The 20,885-nt window shown below is 39.1% G+C and overlaps 1 protein-coding gene across 11 annotated transcripts in view; it reads right to left on the bottom strand.

The window, feature by feature from the left end:
- LOC111575146 (ELKS/Rab6-interacting/CAST family member 1-like) overlaps window positions 1-20,885 on the bottom strand; it is a 196,946-nt gene that overhangs the window by 166,460 nt on the left and 9,601 nt on the right. For all 11 annotated transcript variants that reach the window (XR_008600184.1, XR_008600185.1, XR_008600186.1 and 8 more), the window contains exons 2-4: window positions 15,839-16,680; window positions 14,439-14,516; window positions 14,034-14,189 (exon numbers count right to left, since the gene is read on the bottom strand). Coding sequence is in view for 8 of the 11 variants with exons in the window: in XM_055006387.1 (XP_054862362.1) it covers window positions 14,034-14,189; window positions 14,439-14,516; window positions 15,839-16,339 (735 nt within the window). In the remaining 3 variants the exon portion in view is untranslated. The remainder of the gene's footprint in view (window positions 1-14,033; window positions 14,190-14,438; window positions 14,517-15,838; window positions 16,681-20,885) is intronic.

The following is a 20,885-nucleotide window of genomic DNA, read 5'->3' as shown; positions in this document are numbered from 1 at the left end:
GGTCACTTAGAAATAATTTTTCAAAGAAAAGCAGGAGCATCCAAGTAGCTCCACTTGTTGAGCAGGTGACCCATGAACAAGGGTTATAATCCCCGACACAGCAGTCATGGGTTCAAATCCAGCCCATGGCCCTTTGCTGCAGGTCCTTCTCCCATTCATCTCAACACATTTCCTGTCTCTCTCTCCACTGTCCTTACAGTTTCATTCAAAATTAACAAATCTAAGCTTAAAATCACTTTCTTTTACGTACACCACCGTTCAAAAGTTTGGGGTCACTTAGAAATGTCCTTATTTTTGAAAAAAAAGTATTTTTTTCAAAAAAGATTAACATTAAATGAATCAGAAATCCAGTCTAGACATTGTTAATGTGGTAAATGACTATTCTAGCTGGAAACGGCTGATTTTTAATGGAACAGCTACATAGGGGTACAGAGGAACATTTCCAGCAACCATCACTCCTGTGTTCTAATGCCACATTGTGTTAGCTCATCGTGTTGAAAGGCTAATTAATAAATAGAAGTTTTCAGGGACAACATGAAATTGTCTTGGTGACCTCAAACTCTTGAACGGTAGTATATATACTGTACATGACCATGAAAATCCCAAACAGCCACTGAAGTAAGAAACAGTATTCCAACATTATTCATCATGCAGCTACATTAACAATTATTATTCATTCACAGACAAGGACATTTAATCTTAGTGTGTAAAGTTGTAACATAGGCCTGGGTGATAAAACAACTGCGACATGTTCCAGATATAGACATTTCATCAATAGCAGTAAGAAAATCATTTGATAGAATGTTTATCGGTTCCTCTTCAATGCATCAGATGCAAACTGTCATGAACGCACACAAAAATTAAAAGTTTATTTGCAGAAACAAGCCCTAAGCGTCTTCCCTTCCCTTGATAATGGAGACCCTTCACTTTCCGTTGCTCCATGGCTGCCTGGGCCTCTGGTCACCTTCGCCCACCTTCACAAACCTACAAACCTCCACTAATAGAAGCTGTGGGCGGCAGTTTCCCTTTCAAGGCTGGCTTCGAGGTCAAAAAAACATCCACAACTCTGACGGACTTTACGTATGGGTGCACACATAGGCTGGTGCAGGGTTATGACCTTCCAATCTGATCCTCAACCTCAGTTTTTCTTACTTGCTTTACTTATTCAATGTGTGAAGGTGATATGACTCTTTTATATATACATAGCTAAATATATGTGACTAAATGTATGTATTTGTGGTTTTCAGTGTTGTGTGAACATTAAAATAATTTCCTATGTGCCTTGATAAATAGGCTAAAACGGGTAAATTTGAAATAAATGTAAACTAAATTATTTTCTCACAGTCTTTCTTTAAAAATAGGTAATTATAAATTATCACTATCAACTGGAAAAAAAAACATTTTATCACAATAATTTCTTCAACAATATCATCCATCCATTATCTATACACCAATAAATCCCCATTAATGTTGCAGGAAGGCTGGAGTCTATCCCAGCTGATTTAGGGTGAAGGCAGGGGACACCCTGGACAGGTCATCAGTCTATCACAGGGCTACACATACAGACAAACAAGAACACTCACACCTACAGACAGACAATTTAGAATCACAAGTTAACTTCAGCATGTTTTTGGACTGTGGGAGGAAGCTGGAAAACCCTGGGAAAATCCACACATGCACAGGGAGAACTTGCAAACTCCATGCAGAAAGATCCCAGGAAGGCCGGGACGCAAACCGGGGATCTTCTAGCTGCAAGGCAAAAGTGCTAACCACCAAGCCACTGTGCAACACTTCCACAATATCACCCAGCTCTAACACATTCACAACTAGACAAGCACTCAGAGAGCGCAGTCAAGGCTGTTCAGTAGACGTATCATTTCCGACGGATGAAATCTTTAATATAAAATGACCTTGCGCTGAGCACAAGCATGTGTTATGCATCTGCATGGTATGTATGAATACCAAATTGCGTGTAAATTACTCTTATAAAAGTCTGTTGATCAGTTGATCACTTTTGGCAAACCTTTGTTTTGCTACTGTTAAAATAACCGTTCCTTCCATGCTTTTATTTTGAAGACGTATTTTTAATGTTGCGGGCTTTTATTTTGTCACCATTCCAGCAGCACAGGAAGTGAATCTCTAAGAAGCCGTTTCTTGACATGACGAGACGCTGCCGAAAAGTCAGAAAATTCAAATAAAGATGAAAGACAACAGTTACACACTGTTGCTTTCTAGCAAAGGATGTGTCTAAACTTAGAAGCACCTAGCTGCAATGGGGACAAGCTCTTATGGTGAAGAAATGAGTGAAGGACAGAAAGGTGAATTTGTGTTCAAAATAAGGCTGACGGCTGAACTTAACATGTCTGGCAGGGGTTTGCTACATTGCGTGACCTAAATATGTAGTGGATGGCAGGAATTGATGGGACTCAGAAACACATTTTAATCATTTGTTCCTTGTATGATTTCCAACTGATAAATCAGAGTCAATTTGTAGTAGGATTGCAATCATGTGATCGTCAGTGGGTAACTGACACAGTGTTCACATCGTGGTTACAGTGACACCATGCCGACTGCTATATCTCCCAATGGGAAGTCTTTAACAAATCCGTGGATCCAGACTATAAGCTGCATCACTGCCCAAATCTAATCACTTGGTCCTTGTGTCATTTCTGACCTTCCCTGAAAATTTCATTCAAATCCGTTATTGCGTTTTTGACTAATGTTGCTAAAAAACAGACAAACAGACGGACAAACCAACACTGATTATCACATAACTCCAGTGCATTCATTGGCGGAGTAGTTACGCTAACCGGATTTCAAAGAAAGTCAAATATCTGGATACAGTCTAGTCTTAAAATTTATGAAGATGACCCTCAAGAAGTATCAGCTAACACAAATCTACAAGTTTTTCAAATGACATGAAAACAGCTTAGCTGAGTTTCAACTGCAACCTGAAAGCTAACAAATTCTAACATTAGGTTATCAGTCAGGTATCTGGTCACTAGCTTGGTTCTAATATTTCTGCTTATTCTCTCCAAAGCTTTGAGATGCTAAAAAACGGTCTTTGAGAAAGCCTTGGTAATAATGGCACTGCATATAAGAAGTTAAAAGCAACACAAAAATTAGACATGCAAGAAACACAAACAAGCAGAGAATCGTACATTTGTTAAAATCATTTCAAGTGTAAAGCAACTGAAAATGGGAATGTCTGGCAAGCAAACTGTTAAAACCAAGGATCATCACAATCTACATGCCTCACTAACATTGAGTTATGAGATTATGTGTGCTCTGTTCCAATGTCACTTATTTTTAAAAAAACTATTTACACAATCTGGTTAAACCATTGGCTTGTTTACAACCTTTTCAATGATCTAATCACTTGTGTTTCCTGTCCCATTAGTTTTAATCATACTGCAATGTTGTCATGTGTATCTTGTATCATGTAATGTTCACCAAAAGAAATAGGACTACCTGCACATAAAGAATGTTATAATGAGTTATAGTTGGCCACTTTCTTGTGCTCACCAGATAGAAAAACAAAACTCCTTTTGAAAAGCTCTCAACAGATATTGGTTGAGACGCGTGGCTGACCAAACTTCTGATTCCATTAGTCTAAAGACCAGGTCATCGACTGATTGACTCAAACAAGAGAAGAAAAGATATCAGAGGCTGTTGAAGAGCTGCAGCTGAGACTCTTGAGGAATGCATAAAATCTTTGCAGAATCCCTGTTTGTGTGTCTTTCCGTGTATATCTGCATGTTCAGCTTTTTCTGTTTCACTCACTTTCCATAAATCCTCCTCCTCCCTCCCCTTCTACAGCTGTAACTCGCATCCAAGACATTGAAGATTCACTTTACATAACGAAAAACAGCAGTAATCTGGACTAAAATTCAATTTAGCAGAGTTCAGAACAAATGTGAAAGTTGTCTCAGAATTCTGTTAAGTCTTCTGTGACTGTTCTTCCTGCTCACCTGTTTGGATTATTCTTCCTTCTTCATTCCATAATTTGCCTCATTTTTCTACTTTTCTGCCATCAGCCTCAGCTATCTTAAGTCAGTCTTTTCATATACTCTCCTCTTCTTCACCTATTTCTCTCCTGTCACATCAACATCCATCAGTGTTTGAGTTTCTCTGCATTTCATCTGCTTTCTTCAGCTCGATTTGTCCGTGCCATTCATTCATCTCTCCCCCTTTCCTCCCCTCCTCCTGGCACTTGTCCCCAGCTTTCCAGATTGATCTATCCTCCAATCTCCTGATTTCCTCTCTACATTTTACACATCTTTACATCTCAATCCATCTTCCTGATCCATTCTTCACCACCACCACCCCCCAACCCCCACCCTTCTTTCTTTCAGGTCTATGGCAGCACACAGATTTCCAGGCAAAGCATTTTTTGCAGCCAGCTGGCACAGAAACTCCCGCTGAAAACATTTTTTTTTCTTTTCGTTTCTGTACAGTAAATGGAAATCTCACACAGGAAACAATTGGCAGTGTCGATTTCTATTGAATTTGAATTAATTTGAGCTCATGAAGACAACCTTGATGCCAGCTTGGAGTAATGAAATTAGAACTGCAAGACACTCAACTTAAATCCAGGTGTAATAACGTTAAGTGCTGAGCAATGATTATGAGTCTTTACTTAGTCAGCAAAGAAGCTGCTCCACAGCACTTTTACTGTATCTGATCGTCGTATCTTTTATCCTTCATTTAGAACCATGCCTCATTGTCTGTTTAGCGTGCTTGAGTAAATAACTGTCATTGCTGGTGATTATTTAAACTCAGATGATTCAGATGATTAAATGTTTTCCACTGCAGAAAGAGAACAGATCAGAGCTCTGAAGGCACCAACCATTTACACATTAACCTGAAGGCCTGATTTGCTGCCATGTTCGTGCAGTGGAAAATACACTCAAGTGCCTGTCTGTGTTATTTTTTGTGTATCGTTCTCGAAATTTGCCACTCCAAGCAAAAAAGAAAAAGGAAGAAAGAACACAGGAGAGACAATTTCTCTTTTTCAGTTTTCATCTCTCTACCTGGCTCATCTAATGCTGCACCTGAAGGCAACGTGTCGCCCAGGTGTAACGGGCATCATGTTCACCTGCCTGCTTGCATTAACCTTCTTACTCTCTTTTAAACAGACACATACACAGAGAGAGAGAGAGAGAGACACTTTCCTTTGTCATTTTAATGTTTGTGAAAACTAAATGAAATCTATGGGCTGAATCTACACAAAGAGACATGTACTGTTAAGACAATTTTGGCCAGAGCCTGACTGATATATCGGTTGACTAATATTATTGGCTTATATCACAGATAAATCTGCATGTATGCTACCGTTCAAAACTTTGGGGTCACCAAGACAATTCATGTTTTCCATGAAAACTAACACTTTTATTCATGTGCTAACATAATTGCACAAGGGTTTTCTAATCAGCAATGAGCCTTTCAACACCATCAGCTAACACAATGTAGCATTAGAACACAGGAGTGATGGTTGCTGGAAATGTTCCTCTGTAACCCTATGGAGATATTCCATTAAAAATCAGCCGTTTCCAGCTAGAATAGTCATTTACCACATTAACAATGTCTAGACTGTGTTTCTGATTCATTTAATGTTATCTTCATTGAAAAAAACTGCATTTCTTTCAAAAATCAGGACATTTCTAAGTGACCCCAAACTTGTGAACGGAAGTGTATGTTGCACAATATAAAAACTTTCAATCATTTTATAAATTTTGGGCTCATTTAGAAATGGTGTAATTGCACAGTTTGTCCAGCAAAGCAGGTCTTACTCCATCGTTTACAATACTCTGTGTGCAGCGCATGTAGCAGCTACAGATGGTCATGCGGAGTCAAGATCTGTCTTCATGTTGCTAAGTAGTTTGTGAAATTAAAGTACACAATGTAAAAAAAAAAAACAAAAAACCTGGAATTGTACAATCTCCCAAAACCTATATTGTCATCTGCCCCAAACATCTATTATCAGTCAGGCTTTACTTTTTGCATTTTAAGAAAATCTGTAAATAAATTGTCTTCTTAACAAACTGAAAATAGTAAGATTCATATATTATGATGGATAAAAACATTTTTCTTTCTCTACAGCAGCAGAAACACACACACCTCTACTTCTTTCCGGCACCTTGACTATTAGGCTAAATAATTGAAGAGAATGAAAACAGTGCAGCAGTACAAGTACAACAGCCACTGGCAACTGCACTTTCCCGAAAACACAGAGACACAAACACGCAAACACAACTTCTGACATTATGCCAGTGCCAAGTATCTTCCATTTCCATAAAACGCACAAAAATTGTTGCATCCAAACAAAGACTCATGCACTAGATGAAAATAGAAATGGGCACAGAGCTTTCCTGTACAACAATGCACATCCAGGTAAATGCATGTCTGCGCATGTTCTGTATAAACACTGGCACACACTTCAATACACAATTAGAAACACAATGGCACCTGTGCAGTTTGCATCTCAAAAGACACACACACTTGTGTATACAAAAGCCCAACCGTCCTGACATGCATGTAATGCTGCCAACAAGGACACAAATAAGCTCCTGGTACTATCTTTCTGTCTCACTCTTATTCACATCAAGCAAACAAACAAAAGTAGCACACATCCAAATCACTGCATATGAACACAAAGTAACACAAGAAACCTGTATAGAACACACCTGACCTGTGTATGCTAACAAAACACAAACAACCACACAACTCCTGTTTCATTCATACACACAATCGCCCCTCTCTCAGTGCTTCTCGCACACTCTCTGGTTGTGACGTCACATGGCTCGCCTGCAGTACAGTAGATGATAGACTGCGTCTAGCAGTCCCAGAGACGGACAGACAGAGTGGTTATTGTTCAGCTGGTATGATTCAGTGCCAGGGCGAACCACGTAGAACAGAGAGCAAGATGCAGGCAGCCACAGAGCACAAACTTCACTTAGGATATGCACATTCTATTACACTCTATTGTGATCATGTTGTTGATGTTTTACACAAAAAGAGTATTAGCAATGTGTGTGTGAGAGTGTGGTATTGAACAGAAACAGTAATGCTGAGTTAAACCCAAGATGTCATAGTTATAATCATGAATGCTAACTGTTTCTTGCCCTCTGATCAAGGATGTAAACTACCAGTCAAAAGTCTGGGGGCACCCAGGCAATTTCATGTTCTCCATGAAAACTCACACTTTTATTCATGTGCTAACATAACTGCACAAGGGTTTTCTAGTCATCAGTTAGCCTTTCAACACCATTAGCTAACACAATGTAGCATTAGAACACAGCAGTGATGGTTGCTGGAAATGTTCCTCTGTACCCCTACGTAGAGATTCCATTAAAAATCAGCCGTTTTCAGCTCAAATAGTCATTTACCACATTAACAACGTCTAGACTGGTTTCCTGAATAATTTAATGTTTTCATCATTGAAAAGAACTGCTTTTCTTTCACAAATAAGGACATCTCTAAGTGACCCCAAACTTTTGAACAGTAGTGTATGTTTTTTTACACTTCTGAACAACAAAAATCCTGCCAGCGGGCCTGAAAGACGTCTTATCATCAAAATGACACTTTTTGACAGAGCTACAAACTTTAATAACAGAATCATTGCATCTGTACTCTGTACTCATCTGTGATGTGTGGTTCTGTCAGACGAATTATATATATTTACAACAGATTCAAATCTGTTGTAAATATATACACTAAGAGTCAAGGCACACCATCTCATTCAATGGTTTTTATTTCATTATATGTACATTGTAGCTTAATACTGAAGACATCCCAACACTAAAAGAATACATACACATTTATGTTGTTAAAGAAAAAGTGTTAATCTTCAGTATTAATCTACAATGTAGAAAATAATACAAATAAATAAAAAGCATTGAATGAGAATGTGTGTACTTCATCAAAATTACTTTATTATATATATCAGAAGAAAATTTTCCTAAACCATTTGCAGCAATAAGATTCAGTGAAAACTTCTGCACTCAGTATAACCATGAAGCCATTAATGACACCGCATCCACCAACAGCAATGTGACAAAAACTGAGTTGAACTGCAGGATGTGTTTCAACAGAGGCAGTGACAGAATAGTATGAAAGCATGAATACAAATTTAAAATTTAAGGAATAAAATATAAACAGTAGGTAGAGCCACCATTCTTTTCCCGGCATCATATCTGTAGGCACTTATATAAATACTGCACATGTTAATTCCAGGTTTTTTCAATTTATATCACGTAACTTGTCAAAGAAATTCATCTTTCTTTTTTCTTTTTTACTATTTATGGCATCATAATTAATTTTTCTGTTTCACTATGCTTCTAACCATGGTTGGGCTGTTTCCATAGAGGTGCTGAACTTCACACTAGAGTGAAAAATGAGCCCACAGTGAGGAAAAATGTGACAGAAAACAGCAAAAAAAAAAAAAAAGCCATGCAGAAACTGCTTGCGATTCAGAGGGTTAAACACCTACATGTCACAGATACCATCATGAAAGCTAACTGCTTCTTGCCTTCCACATGAAGATGTCCATTTAATAAATAGAAAGTGTTTGTAGTGCAAAGGGGGTCATATAGGGAAAAAAGACGTGGAACATTTTGCATGTTGAAGGACAAGGTTCCCTTTGGAATTCCTAACATTCCTTCATCTTTTCCTTTTTTTTCCAGCGCTTCTCCTTCATTCTGCGTGAAACATTGTACTTACCTGCTGTGATCAAAGAGGTGGAACAAATCGGGCGAGCACATTCACACACACGCTCACACAAATGACAGAAACTACAGCGAGGCGGTGCACTAAAAGTGACAAACGAGGCAGACAACACTGAATTGAGTGGACACCCGTACACAGATCAACAGATTTGTTAGTCTAGTGCTGTGTCCATTCTATTGAAATGAGTTCTGTGGTAAACCTGCTCCACAGGCCCAGATGGAGAGTGAGGAGACGGCCGACGTGGTGGTGGTGGTGTTTTTTTCTGGGTTTTTTGTTTGTTTGTTTGTTTGTTTTTTTTTTGGGGGGGGGGGGTGAAAGAAAAGGAATCCGACAGTGGGAGTGAAATGGTGAGACAGTAAAACTGAGGCCAGCAAGAAAGAGATGGAGAGTGTGATGCCAATGAGCTGAAGATTTGGTAAGAGAAAATTAGTGGATGCGAGTGAGGAAGTAAAATAAAGTGAAACAATGGAAAGCAAACAGCAATACAACAGGGGAGAATAATAGCTTATAACTCAGCAAAGATGTAGCACTAACCAGCCCGTATCTAATCTAAGAAGCTGCAGATTTACACTGTTTGCCCAAATTACCTTTTTTCCCATTTTTGACAGAAAGCAGTGGTGACAAACTCGAATAGAACAATCAGACAACTTTCCACTTCTCTTATCTCTGTGATGCATTTCTTGCTTAATATTACTGGTTTAACAGCCTGCAATTTCACATTTTTTGGTTCAGTCTCACCTAGAGTTGTCAGGGAGCCAGACAAAGCTCCTGCTAACGATGAGGTGTCTGCCGGATGTGTAAATCAGCAACTGTTTGTTAACAAATGTGCACTAACAATTTTAAACAGTGATATAATGTCAATGTTGCGTGTCTTGCTTATATTGATGTCCCTGAATGGCCAAATGGTTAGAAATGCTGCTTAAACAATGCTATTTTTAAAGCACTTTGAAGTAAGAAATTGTTACATCAAAAAAGCATTAAAACTCAACACATATTCTCAATGAATCACACAACCTTGGTGAAACCTACAGCAGAATTAGCAAATAGTCTGATCAGGAAGTTTCAGGATTACACCCACAAAAAGCATAAAACATTCCTAATTTCAATTTGACCACTACACCCTTGAATGTAGTCTCCTTGGGAAGCGATACACCACTCTGTGCTCCTGCCACATTTTGAACACCTCCTGGATCTCCTCCACAGTGTCAAGGTGACCCCTTCAACTTTAATCCTTTTGGGGAAGAGGACAAAGTCACAGGGGACTAATCTGGTGAGTAGGGAATGTGGGGAGCAACAGCTGTCTTGTTGTGGCAAAAAACTATTTGCATGTCTCAATGTGCTGTGACCAGGCATTGATTCATGCTACTGTTTGGGTCATTTGCACCAAATGTTCTCCCACAAATTACATTACAGCAGAACTCAGAATTGGTAGTCCGACTCTGAGGGACAGATTCATGGTGCACAACCCAGTAGCTTAGTCGAACTCAACTATGTGCACACTCTTGACTGCGCTGCTCAAGGAGACTACTTCAAAGAGGATGAATTTAACTGTGGCACAGTTTTTACTTTTTGTAGGTGCAGGCCCAGAACTAGACCGATTCGGGGCTTGCCTGATTATCATGGCAGATATCTGACATTTTTCCAATCATCAGTATCTGTATTTTTGCTCTAATTATTGGTAAATTAAATGTGCTACTTCAGGTCTGATGCAGTCTCCTCTCTCTGTCTCAGAAATGTCTCTCAAGCAGCAAAAACTGACCAAAAAACACAAGTTGTTGCTACAAACCAGGAAATTGGTTTCTCTCACAGTGGCTAATGCTATGCTAACAACTAGCAGCTAAGTTAGAAGGCAGCTACAAATTATCTTGAAACAGAGTCTCGAAAACAATAATTAATAATGCTTTAAGATGAAGATTTAGTGGGAAATAAAAGTGACAACAGTGAAAGATTAAGAAAACATAGAAGAACAGCAGATGTAACTGCAGGAGACAAACTGATCAATCCCAATCGAGAGCGTCCTAATTTAATCACTCCTGATTCCATTTTACATATTGAGTTACAGTCACCTAATTAATGAAGTAGCCTAGTTATGGATGACAGGTTCTGTGGTATCACATGCTGTTAAAACATTATGTTTAATGTATATCAGCTCCAAATATTGGCCTTTCTTGATTAACAATAATCAGCATCAGTCCAAAAAACCAAACAAGAACAACAAACAAACACCATATCAGTCGATCCCTAACCAGAATTTTTTGATTGCACCTTGTAATGATTATTTCTATTATCATTTCTTTTCTAATTATTAGTCTACTAAATGTAAAATAATAGAAAAAAAACACCAAGTTCCCTGAGACTTGATAGTATTGCATGATTTAAATTAATATTATGTTTATACATATTGCTTATCAAAATATACATGAGACAACACAATAAACATGTAATTATGGCAATGATGTACATTATTACATGACTGGTCAAACGTTTGGGGTCACTCAGACAATTTCATGCTTTCCCTGAAAACTCACACTTTTATTCATGTGCTAACATAATTGCACAAGGGTTTTCTAATCATCAATCAGTCTTTCAGCACCATTAGCTAACACAATGTAGCATTAGAACACAGGAGTGATGGTTGCTGGAAATGTTCCTCTGTAACCCTATGGAGATATTCCATTAAAAATCAGCCGCTTCTTTTGAATGATCATGTATACTGTATATTTATGGGAAACTTGTGATAAAAACGTCTATTTGTTAATCTGCAGTGACACTCTAGTAGGAGTGCAGATAGAAGAACAGGAAGAGATAAAGACCTAAGTGAAGCCAGTGGGCTGTGCACGAAGGAGGAGGTGAATAAGTCAGGAAGTGTTGGAGGAAAGAATGAGGGAGGAAGGACGGAGGGTGGAGAAGAGATGAGCATTCCTCAGCAGGGGCGTGAGCCGGCGTGCATGTGTGTGCGTGTATGTCTGAACTCGCAAGTCCTGAAACTACTGGGAGGTAACTTAATTCAATTTCTAACACGAACATGATGGCAAGACAGGGAGAGGTGGGAGGGAGAGAGAGAGAGGAGGGAGGGAAGAGAACGTGAGAGCTGACTAAGTGATGGCAGAAACAGAATGACTAAGAGGAGAGGAAAACAAAAAAGCCAGAGATGAAGAGAAAAAGAAGGAGATTGAGGGGAATGAAAGTGACAGGATGGTGAAAGCAGGAAATGAAAAGGATGTCTTGGGTTGAAAGGGTGTGATTTGTCTGGAAGAGGGAAAGGGATTGAGAAATAGAGAGAAAGTGTGGAATATATTTCCCAATGTTATTGATCATAAAATATTCTTACTTGTCTTAACAGGTATATTCGCTCACAGCTATAGCACGAGAAAGCAGAGAGTGTGCAGGCTGGCAGCAGGCCAGCTACATGACAGATTAACCTACTTATCATCTGTTCCTTTGTTCTTCTAATTTACTCTTACACACTGCATCATTCTGAATAAATGTTCACGCACAGCACTAACATTTAGACTCAGATTTATGCATGCAAATTCACCGGCATTGCACATATTCCCACACGCATCAAATTTTCTTGAAGCGATTTAATATCTACTGGTGTAATTCCACAACCTGAAGTCCTTTCCCACATTTTCTTGTGCAGTGAATTTGTCTTGCAGTTTTGGGAACAGCATCAAAGCCTTAAATAAACTCGCACAAACAAGCAGAGATAAGAGCAGGTGCTAAAGACCAGAATGCAAATGTGACTTTTTCTGAAATTGAAAATAAAAGGAGCAATCAGGGAAGGTTTTCTGCACTGGCTTCACCGTGACAATGTGCGTGATGAGGCAGTGTGAGGCGAGCGTGTGTGTCTGTGTTATCTCTTGTATAATATTTCAGCCTGCTGCCAGACTAACTGTGTCTCTGTCTCATCCAGATGGCTTCAGCAGCAGCAGACAGCTGGGAGTCCCCAACTAGGCAGCCTGCTTCATCTGATTACCCATCGTGAGGACAGTCCATACAGTTATCTGGATGTGCCCCCCCTTGTGCCAGTTCATAAATTTTACATCAAACAAAACGGAATATAGCAACTACATCACAGCTAGTTAAGGGTAAAAACTAAACCAAACTTGCGTTTACACAGACAACACACAAAGAAATTCAATTTAAGATTTATAGTAACCTACCTTTGTTATACTGCATAAAAAGACATTTTTGAGTTCTCTCTATTTCTAGTCATGGTTGTGCTGTTTCCAGAGAGGTGTAGGACTTTAAATTATTGTAAAAAAAATGAGCCCACAGTAAAAGTGTGACAGGAGGGGGGAAAGGCCAGACGAGAGTTAAAACAATACCACTACAAATTAAGAAGAAAACATTAGAAAACATTTTTCATCGTGAGTATCCTATACTAACAATACTGTATGGCTGTGTGTGTGTTCTAGCACATAAACTACCATTCAAAAGTTTGGGGTCACTTAGAAATGTCCTGATTTTTGAAAGAAAAACGTTTTTTTTAATGAAGAAAACATTAAATGAATCTGAAATACAGTCTAGATATTGTTAATGTGGTAAATGACTATTCGAGCTGAAAATGGCTGATTTTTAATGGAATATCTCCATAGGGGTACAGAGGAACATTTCCAGCAACCATCACTCCTGTGTTCTAATGTTACATTGTGTTAGCTAATGATGCGGAAAGGCTAATTGATGATTCGAAAACCCTTGTGCAATTATGTTAGCACATGAATAAAAGTGTGAGTTTTCATGGAAAACATGAAAATTCCTGGGTGATCCCAAACTTTTGAACAGTAGTGTATATTAAAATGCTGTTTCCATAACACAAAGGTGTTTTTTTCACTTTCACTCTGTCTTAAAAATCGTCTTCCGCCATGTGTGCAGGCATTTTAATTAGACAACTCTCTGCAGCCATCCCCACTGTGGGGTTGTCATATTAAACTCCTTCTGTTCTTCTTTGTCATACTACACAATAGACATTTTTTTAACATTTTAAGAGGTGCAGGACTTCATATTGCAGTAAAGAATTATCCCACAGTGAGTAAAAATGTGACAGAAGCCAAAAGCATCCAGAAACTACTTGAGGTTCAGAGGGTTAAAGAAAATCTGGATCTTAGATGAGCTGCAGTGATGCTGAAATTAACCCTAGCCTGAGCAGGATATTTCACTTGACATACTGCTCCCCCAGATCTCTTAATTTGTTTTTCGGCTGAGCAAAAAGCAAAGACAGTCCACAGATATAAACAGTAAGTCACTGTCAAAAGATTTTGCATCACAGAAACACACACACACATACACACAGCGTTTCCTACCTGTGTTTCCTCCTGAACCACTCTGTACTGTTCCTTCCACACAGCCATCTTCGTGGCTTCATCCTTCCTCAGCGCTCTTTCTTTCTTCAGCTCTGGACTCCAAAATGTCTTAATGGAGTTCATGGAAGAACTCAGCTTGGACTCTTTGCCCTCCAGCTGTAGGAAATAAATATTAAACACGGTAACTTGACTGTAATAAATCTTTATTTGTCTGCACTTGAACCTTAAAAGTCTTCGACTGAATTTACACATCAGCTTGCCTCCTATTATTTAGATATTTAGCTCATCCTTATGGCTATAATCTGCACTTTAAATTCAAGACAGCAGAATTCCCAGAGGATCTCACAAGTAAACAAACAGAGAACAAGACACTATTTATTGTAAAATGTGTGCAAATATCCTTACCTCTCTGCGCAGTAGTTCATTCTCTCTTAGTACTTCTCTTAGCTGAGTCTGAAGGTCAGACATTGCACCATCTCTCACCTGAAAACACACAAAATCTTAGAATGAAATGCTGGACAACACCAATATCATTTTTGCACATCATTTACATTTTTTGTGTTTGCAGCTGTCACTACTAATAGCTTGTATTGGATGTAATGCTTCTAAAATCCACTGCTGGTGATGAAATTCTACACAAATATGAAAAATTAAACCTGGACTGGCCCTTTGAGATGGTTACTGTGATGAAAGAAGAATAAAAGATGAGATTTTAGAAACATTCTAGCTGGGCAACTGTATTCACGATTCTTCATACACAACATAACATGCTTCAGTATTAATGAGAACATACTCCTCGTATAAATGTTTAATTCATCTTGACATATGAAAAACAACGTATGACAGAATTAAACGTATCTTGGATTAATTTTTAGGCAACAAACAGATTCTGGGTTGGCTTTCGAGTTCTTTAAGTGCAAATGTAGAGCAAGGTAGCATCCTTCTGATAAACGTAATATACATTACAAGCATGTGACACAGAAATGAATTTTTTTTTCCCTTTGCCGAAGAAGCAACCGGAGAAGGAGAGCTACCTCTTGAAGAGATGAGTTGCAGGTTATGACTCATGGTGCAGAGGGAGTGGGAGCGCAAACCTTAGTCTATTTAAACATACTGTACGAAGGCCCACACTGTTCTTGTTTTATTTAGCTGAAGGGTGACATAGGAAGAAAATGATACGCATTAAACACTAAATCCAGCTCAACCACCATACATCTCCTATCCTCACGGACCAAGTGCACAATGGATTCTGTCATATTTTTTGATGCTCATTTTAGGAACTTTTCTCAAAGACTGTCTACATTCTAAGTCAGTTTCATCCAAACACTCCACATCTGTTTATTCTAAACTACAATTTAGATCTTCTATACTGTCTCCTACTTAATAAGTTTTCTTACAGAACAAAAATGCAACCGTGGTGAGGATTTCTGATTTTTATGCCAAAAAAAGTAAATGAACAAACTCGTGTTGTCATTCAAACGAAATCTTTATCGTGTAGGGGATACATTTCATCACTTTTGTAAATAGACAGGATCTTCTGTGGAAAAGAAAAAAAAATCTCTGCAGAGAACCACTTAAGTACATGCCCCAAAATGCTCAACTATTCCTTAAATGCTGTTTCTTTTGGATATCTTCCCGAACCAAAATGGCCAAGCGGAGTTCACAAAACACAGCAGCTTTCCAAAGATAAAAGTAGAACCACAGTGGCCACATTTGAGAGGCACAAACCCAAACTTTCAGTTTACAAAACATTAAGTCAAAGGTGGCAGTATTAAAGAAGAAAAGAAAACTCAGTGGTGGCTCACCTGTCTCATGGAGTGGGGTACTGTAGCGGCCTGTGGAGGCTGGTTTTGCAGTTCCCCACCAAATGCTATTGCGTCACTAGGCACGACCGCTCCAGCACTTCCCCCTCCAGAGTTTATATTGGGACTGCTCCCCATGACAGCCGCCCTGACCCCATAGGGGACCCTGGCCCCAGCCCTGCCAAGGGTCATGGTGCTTTTGGGCAGCGAGGGATTCAGCCCACTGCCCAGACTCCCAATGCCAACCGGATCGTCAGCTGTGTCGGTGAAGTACATGGGACCCCCAGTAGCGTAGGCAGCATTCAGAGACTGAATATTCTCCATGGATAACGTTTTCCCAGTGCCAGTAAGCCCACCGGTGGAGCTGCTGCTGCTGTTCCGCCGGTGTCCCAAACGTGGGGAGCGTGGGAGGCGTGGGGAGCGACCGGGACTCCCAGATGCCGACCCGTTACCATTGGATCCGACAACATCCAGCTTTGAGACAGAACGGGAACTACCGTACATGATGACAGAAAGTCGGGCGTTTACTGCAAAGATCTGGGTCAAATGACTAAATCAAAAATGCATGCTCAAAACTACACAAAACGCAGAGAATAAATGTAAGATGGGTGTCCCAAAAATATCTGAAATGTGAGAGTGAAATGTGAAAAAAGAAACTCCTGTCAGTCTTCTGCTGTGGCTTTTCTTGACTTGAAATATGTCATAGTGTTGACGTAGCTGTAATCAAGGCCTTTCCAACACCCTCACTGTAATCCATGGGCTTTGTGAGGACGTAGTGATCAATACGAAATCCCTTTAGACAAAGGCAGAGAGACAATCCACAAGGCCCAGGAAGATGTGATCACCTGAAAAGAAAGAAGAAGACCTGTGATTAGTGTTCCAAAGATACACTGCACCTAAGACACAAAGGAACACAATTTTTACAAGGCTGAGGTTTGATTTGATTAAGTTTCATCTCTGTTTGTACAGACGGTTGCTGAAAATTATATCTGTCTAAATGAATGAATATAAATGAGAAATTACATGAAATGAGCAAATATTTGTGAGCAATGGCTTCTCATACTTAAAGATTTGCTTGTATTTTATACGCTTTTTTAAAAATGCTGTATATGTTGACTGACAGGAGATAACAGCTCTGAAAATGTCTGGTTTCTGCAAGCTTGTAGCAGGGATTTGGCATCAGGGCTGCACACTATTGGAAAAAAAAAAACTGACATTGCAATATTTTGTTTTTTTGCAATGTGAAAAAATACAGGAATTCTTACCAGATGACTTGAATATCTATGTTTGGAATGACAGGGGTGGTTTTGTATGAGAGAACAGCTTTCTCATATTGTTTAATACTGGCAGACACCTTCAAAATAATTCAGATCTGGCTCTGCACTCGTACAAAGCTTTGTGGTGCCAACTCAAATGGTCAAAAAGATAAGTTGTGTTGTCCAAGTATCTGTTTTTTGGTCATCATCATCATCCTCCTTTTTGTGGCCAAAATATTTGCATACATAACATAGATGACGTTCAGTATTTCTCTCCTGTTCCTTGCTAGTTTTCTTGTAAATATGTGGAGTCTGCATGTCAACGAACTCCATGCCTTGGTAAGAAAGTGCAAATAAAATGGTCTATACTGTATAAGTGTATTCAAGAACTCTTTAGTCCAAGTATATTGTGTTCTATCTGACACTTTTTATGTTAAGCAGAACTCGTAGCATGATGTGATTTAATTTGCCTTTCTACATATTACACTTCCTACACTGTGACTATTCCACACGCGCACAGTCAAGTGTCAATGTAAAACGATATAGCATGCAGCCCTAATTTCAAAAAGCATTAATATTGAAAGTAATTTCCACAGCAGTAACCACAAACTTTGTTTACAGACACCAAGACACTCAAAGCACACTAAGCAGCCAGGCGTAAAACTACCACGAACATCATCACAGATTAACAACAGGAGAAAGAACTTGGTGGCCAAAATATTACACACACACAGACTTCTTCTACATAGGCTGCTTTGCCTCTCCACCACATTTTACGCCTTGTTCTTCAGATCACACTGTCCAACACCTGTGGCTATGAAGTCAAAGACATCGTCTGGCAGCATCAGATGCACCGATGATATCAAATAATATTCAGTCAGCTGATTTTGTATTTCTAAATAGTTTTCTTTCACCCATCGGATGAACTACATGCATAAAAATAGAATAAACTGTGAGTTTTGTAATTCAGTTAGTTAAATCTTGTTTTTCATCGTTATATTCTTTAATAATAACCAAGGAAGAAAAAAGCAAATGTGAAAAAAGATAAATTCCCATCTGTTGTACGTCTGTTAATCATATGAGTCACACTGGATAGAGGGATCAGTTACAGTAGACGCCAAAAATATAAACCGCAATGCTACGCTTTAGATAAATCCAAAACACCATGAAATAATGCTTTTCCATCACAAAGCTGTAGTAGCATGTGTGTGTGTTGGGTGAGATAAATAACCTAAATATGAAAACTGATTAAGTCGATCAGGTCAAAGAATTGTTGTAATTCTTCATATCTGTGAGGATAATGAAGCATGCCACTCCTGCCATGCGCTTCTGGGTAGTAAATTAAAAGCTATAATCACTAACATTTTCTTGCCTTTTGCACATTATTTATGATCATGGGCTCACACATCTTTAGGATAAATGCCTCAGAGGTTGCTCTAAGACTCTAAGTAGTAAATGTTTAAACCTCCCAGGGCTGAAGAACTGAGTTTAAATCTGTTTGCATGAACAACAGTGCAGCATTTGAAACGTGGATAAGATTCAGACTCTGATGGAACTTGGTATTAAGAAATTTTGGGTAAATTTGATAAAAAAATCGTCATCATTTAGTCATCTGGTATCCTTGGAGACCGTGATGTCATCTTCGGGTCAGTGGACACATGACCCGTTCGACACAAAGACACAAAAATACACACACACTGGCCATCTGATCCACACTCTCCTCTTACTAACCTGAACTGATCAGCTTCAGAAATTGTCAGCACACAGAAGAATGAAGCCTTCTGTGAGTGATTTGCTTTTTCACTATAACACATAGTTTGTCTTAAGAGAAATACAGAAAAAGTAACCTTCTTGTACTTGGTTTTGAGCTTAAAATTACACTTTGTAAGATTCGTAAATTAGCACCTCATACAGTTGCATTTCAGGCCTGATTACTTTCCTTTGACTTTATTACGCTGCTTTCTAGTCTTTTTGGAGTTCCATATATGCAGCGTTGTGTCTTTGTGGACAATCCACGTAGTCCAAAAAAAATAACCGAAGATTGCATGGACGTCTGTGCAGTGTCTTGTGAAAACCCTCTGATGATGAAATGTGCATCTCCTGCATCCTTGCATACTCATGGACGTGGAAACACAAGCCTTACTTTCGAAAACCAGTTCAGTGGAATTACCAACAAATGCTAAATGCACACATAAACATTGAACAGCGATAGGAACAGTTCCTTCAATTTGAAAATTTGTTTAATATCTGACAAAATATCTCGTATTTTTTGACAACATTAAGCAAAGATTCCATAATCACCTTTCAGCATATTGTAAGTCAAGTGGTCTGAGAGGAAACTACACTTCTGCACCTCTTCTTGGCTCTGTTTTAAGCCTTTAGAAAATCTTGTCTGTGACAGAAGACTTTGGCAAGTCACAGAACCTTTCAAAGAGAATGGGTTTTACTATCAGCTGTTCCACAAATGCAGATGTGTATGTATACGACAGTTCAAAAGTTTGGGGCCACTTAGAAATGCCCTTAACTTTGTGCCCAAACTTTTGAATGGTAGTGTATGTCCTTTCAGAAAGTACACAGTGAAAAGTCTGATTCAGTCTGCAAGAAAAGTTGCGATTCCAGCACTGATAACTGCCTATCATGTGAAACAACCCTCAAATAACGGACTCCTGGATAGCTAAGCTGCTAATTTCATTTTCCTGTCATATTTATGTATGATGGTGGTTGGTTAGGCTTTGTAGGTAGATGTACCATGCAAGCTGATGGAGTGGCTATGCTGAATGCTGCTAAATGTTTAGCATTCTGCTAACTGTAGCCAAAGGCTCACAAATGGGGCTAAATGAATTTCACGTTGATGCTCGTGGCTAACTCAAGCTGTGTGAGCGCATATGAGGAGCATTTATATGCTTGTGTTGATCAAGTAAGAAGGGAGAGCTTCAGGAGGAGAGCTGTATTTTCTAAATTTGGCACATATTAATAAATGTAGTCGTTTATTGACTTTTCCAAATTTCTACCTACTCCAGCTTTAACCGTGCAGCGCCTCAGTCGACCACTCTGAACTTCCCTGCATCCAACCCTCGATTTTTACAGCCGTATTGTTCTGTTCATCGCAGATCTTTGGCCAGCAAGATGTTACTGACAGCCAGTCAGTTACAGCCACACACACTCACACACTGTGAAATGTAAACAGAGACCATCTGCTCCATCTCCCTTTGGGCCTGAAACACACACCTGGATAGAAACAGGCCAGGACCCTGCCTCTAGCACACTTACATACAGTATTATGAACTTACACAAATGTATGGAATAGCTGAGCACATGTGCAGACCTACACAGATAGATACATCAATCCGAAACAGACAACACATTCACAGATGGAAGAACATACATGCACATCAGCTCAGTAGCTGTGAGTGATCATTGCATTTAAAACACGCACTTAAATGCTTCATTTGTGAGGGCTTCCCTGCTCCTCCCCTCCAGACCAGCTGACCTGTAGATAATGTATATGTCCCAATTCTCACTATAACACACATGTAACAGAATGTCTGTCTTCTTCATGCTTCATTTATGCATTTATTGAACACACAAAAAGCTCTTTTTTAAGCATGATTGCCGCAGGTTGCATACATTGTGTAGGGAGTGGTTGTGGAGTAAAGAACTTACACTAAATATATTGGACAAGAGGCAGGGCACTCACTGGATAATCACCAATCTGTCACATGGTGAATAAACACACAGACTATTTTTTATTTTTATTGGCTTGATGACCTCATGGAAACCACAACAGAGACTGT

The sequence above is a fragment of the Amphiprion ocellaris genome, chromosome 21 (genome assembly GCF_022539595.1).
Source record: "Amphiprion ocellaris isolate individual 3 ecotype Okinawa chromosome 21, ASM2253959v1, whole genome shotgun sequence".
Taxonomy (NCBI): domain Eukaryota; kingdom Metazoa; phylum Chordata; class Actinopteri; family Pomacentridae; genus Amphiprion; species Amphiprion ocellaris.
The sequence above is the reverse complement of the archived record's forward strand: the minus strand, read 5'-3'. Positions and strand labels throughout refer to the sequence as shown.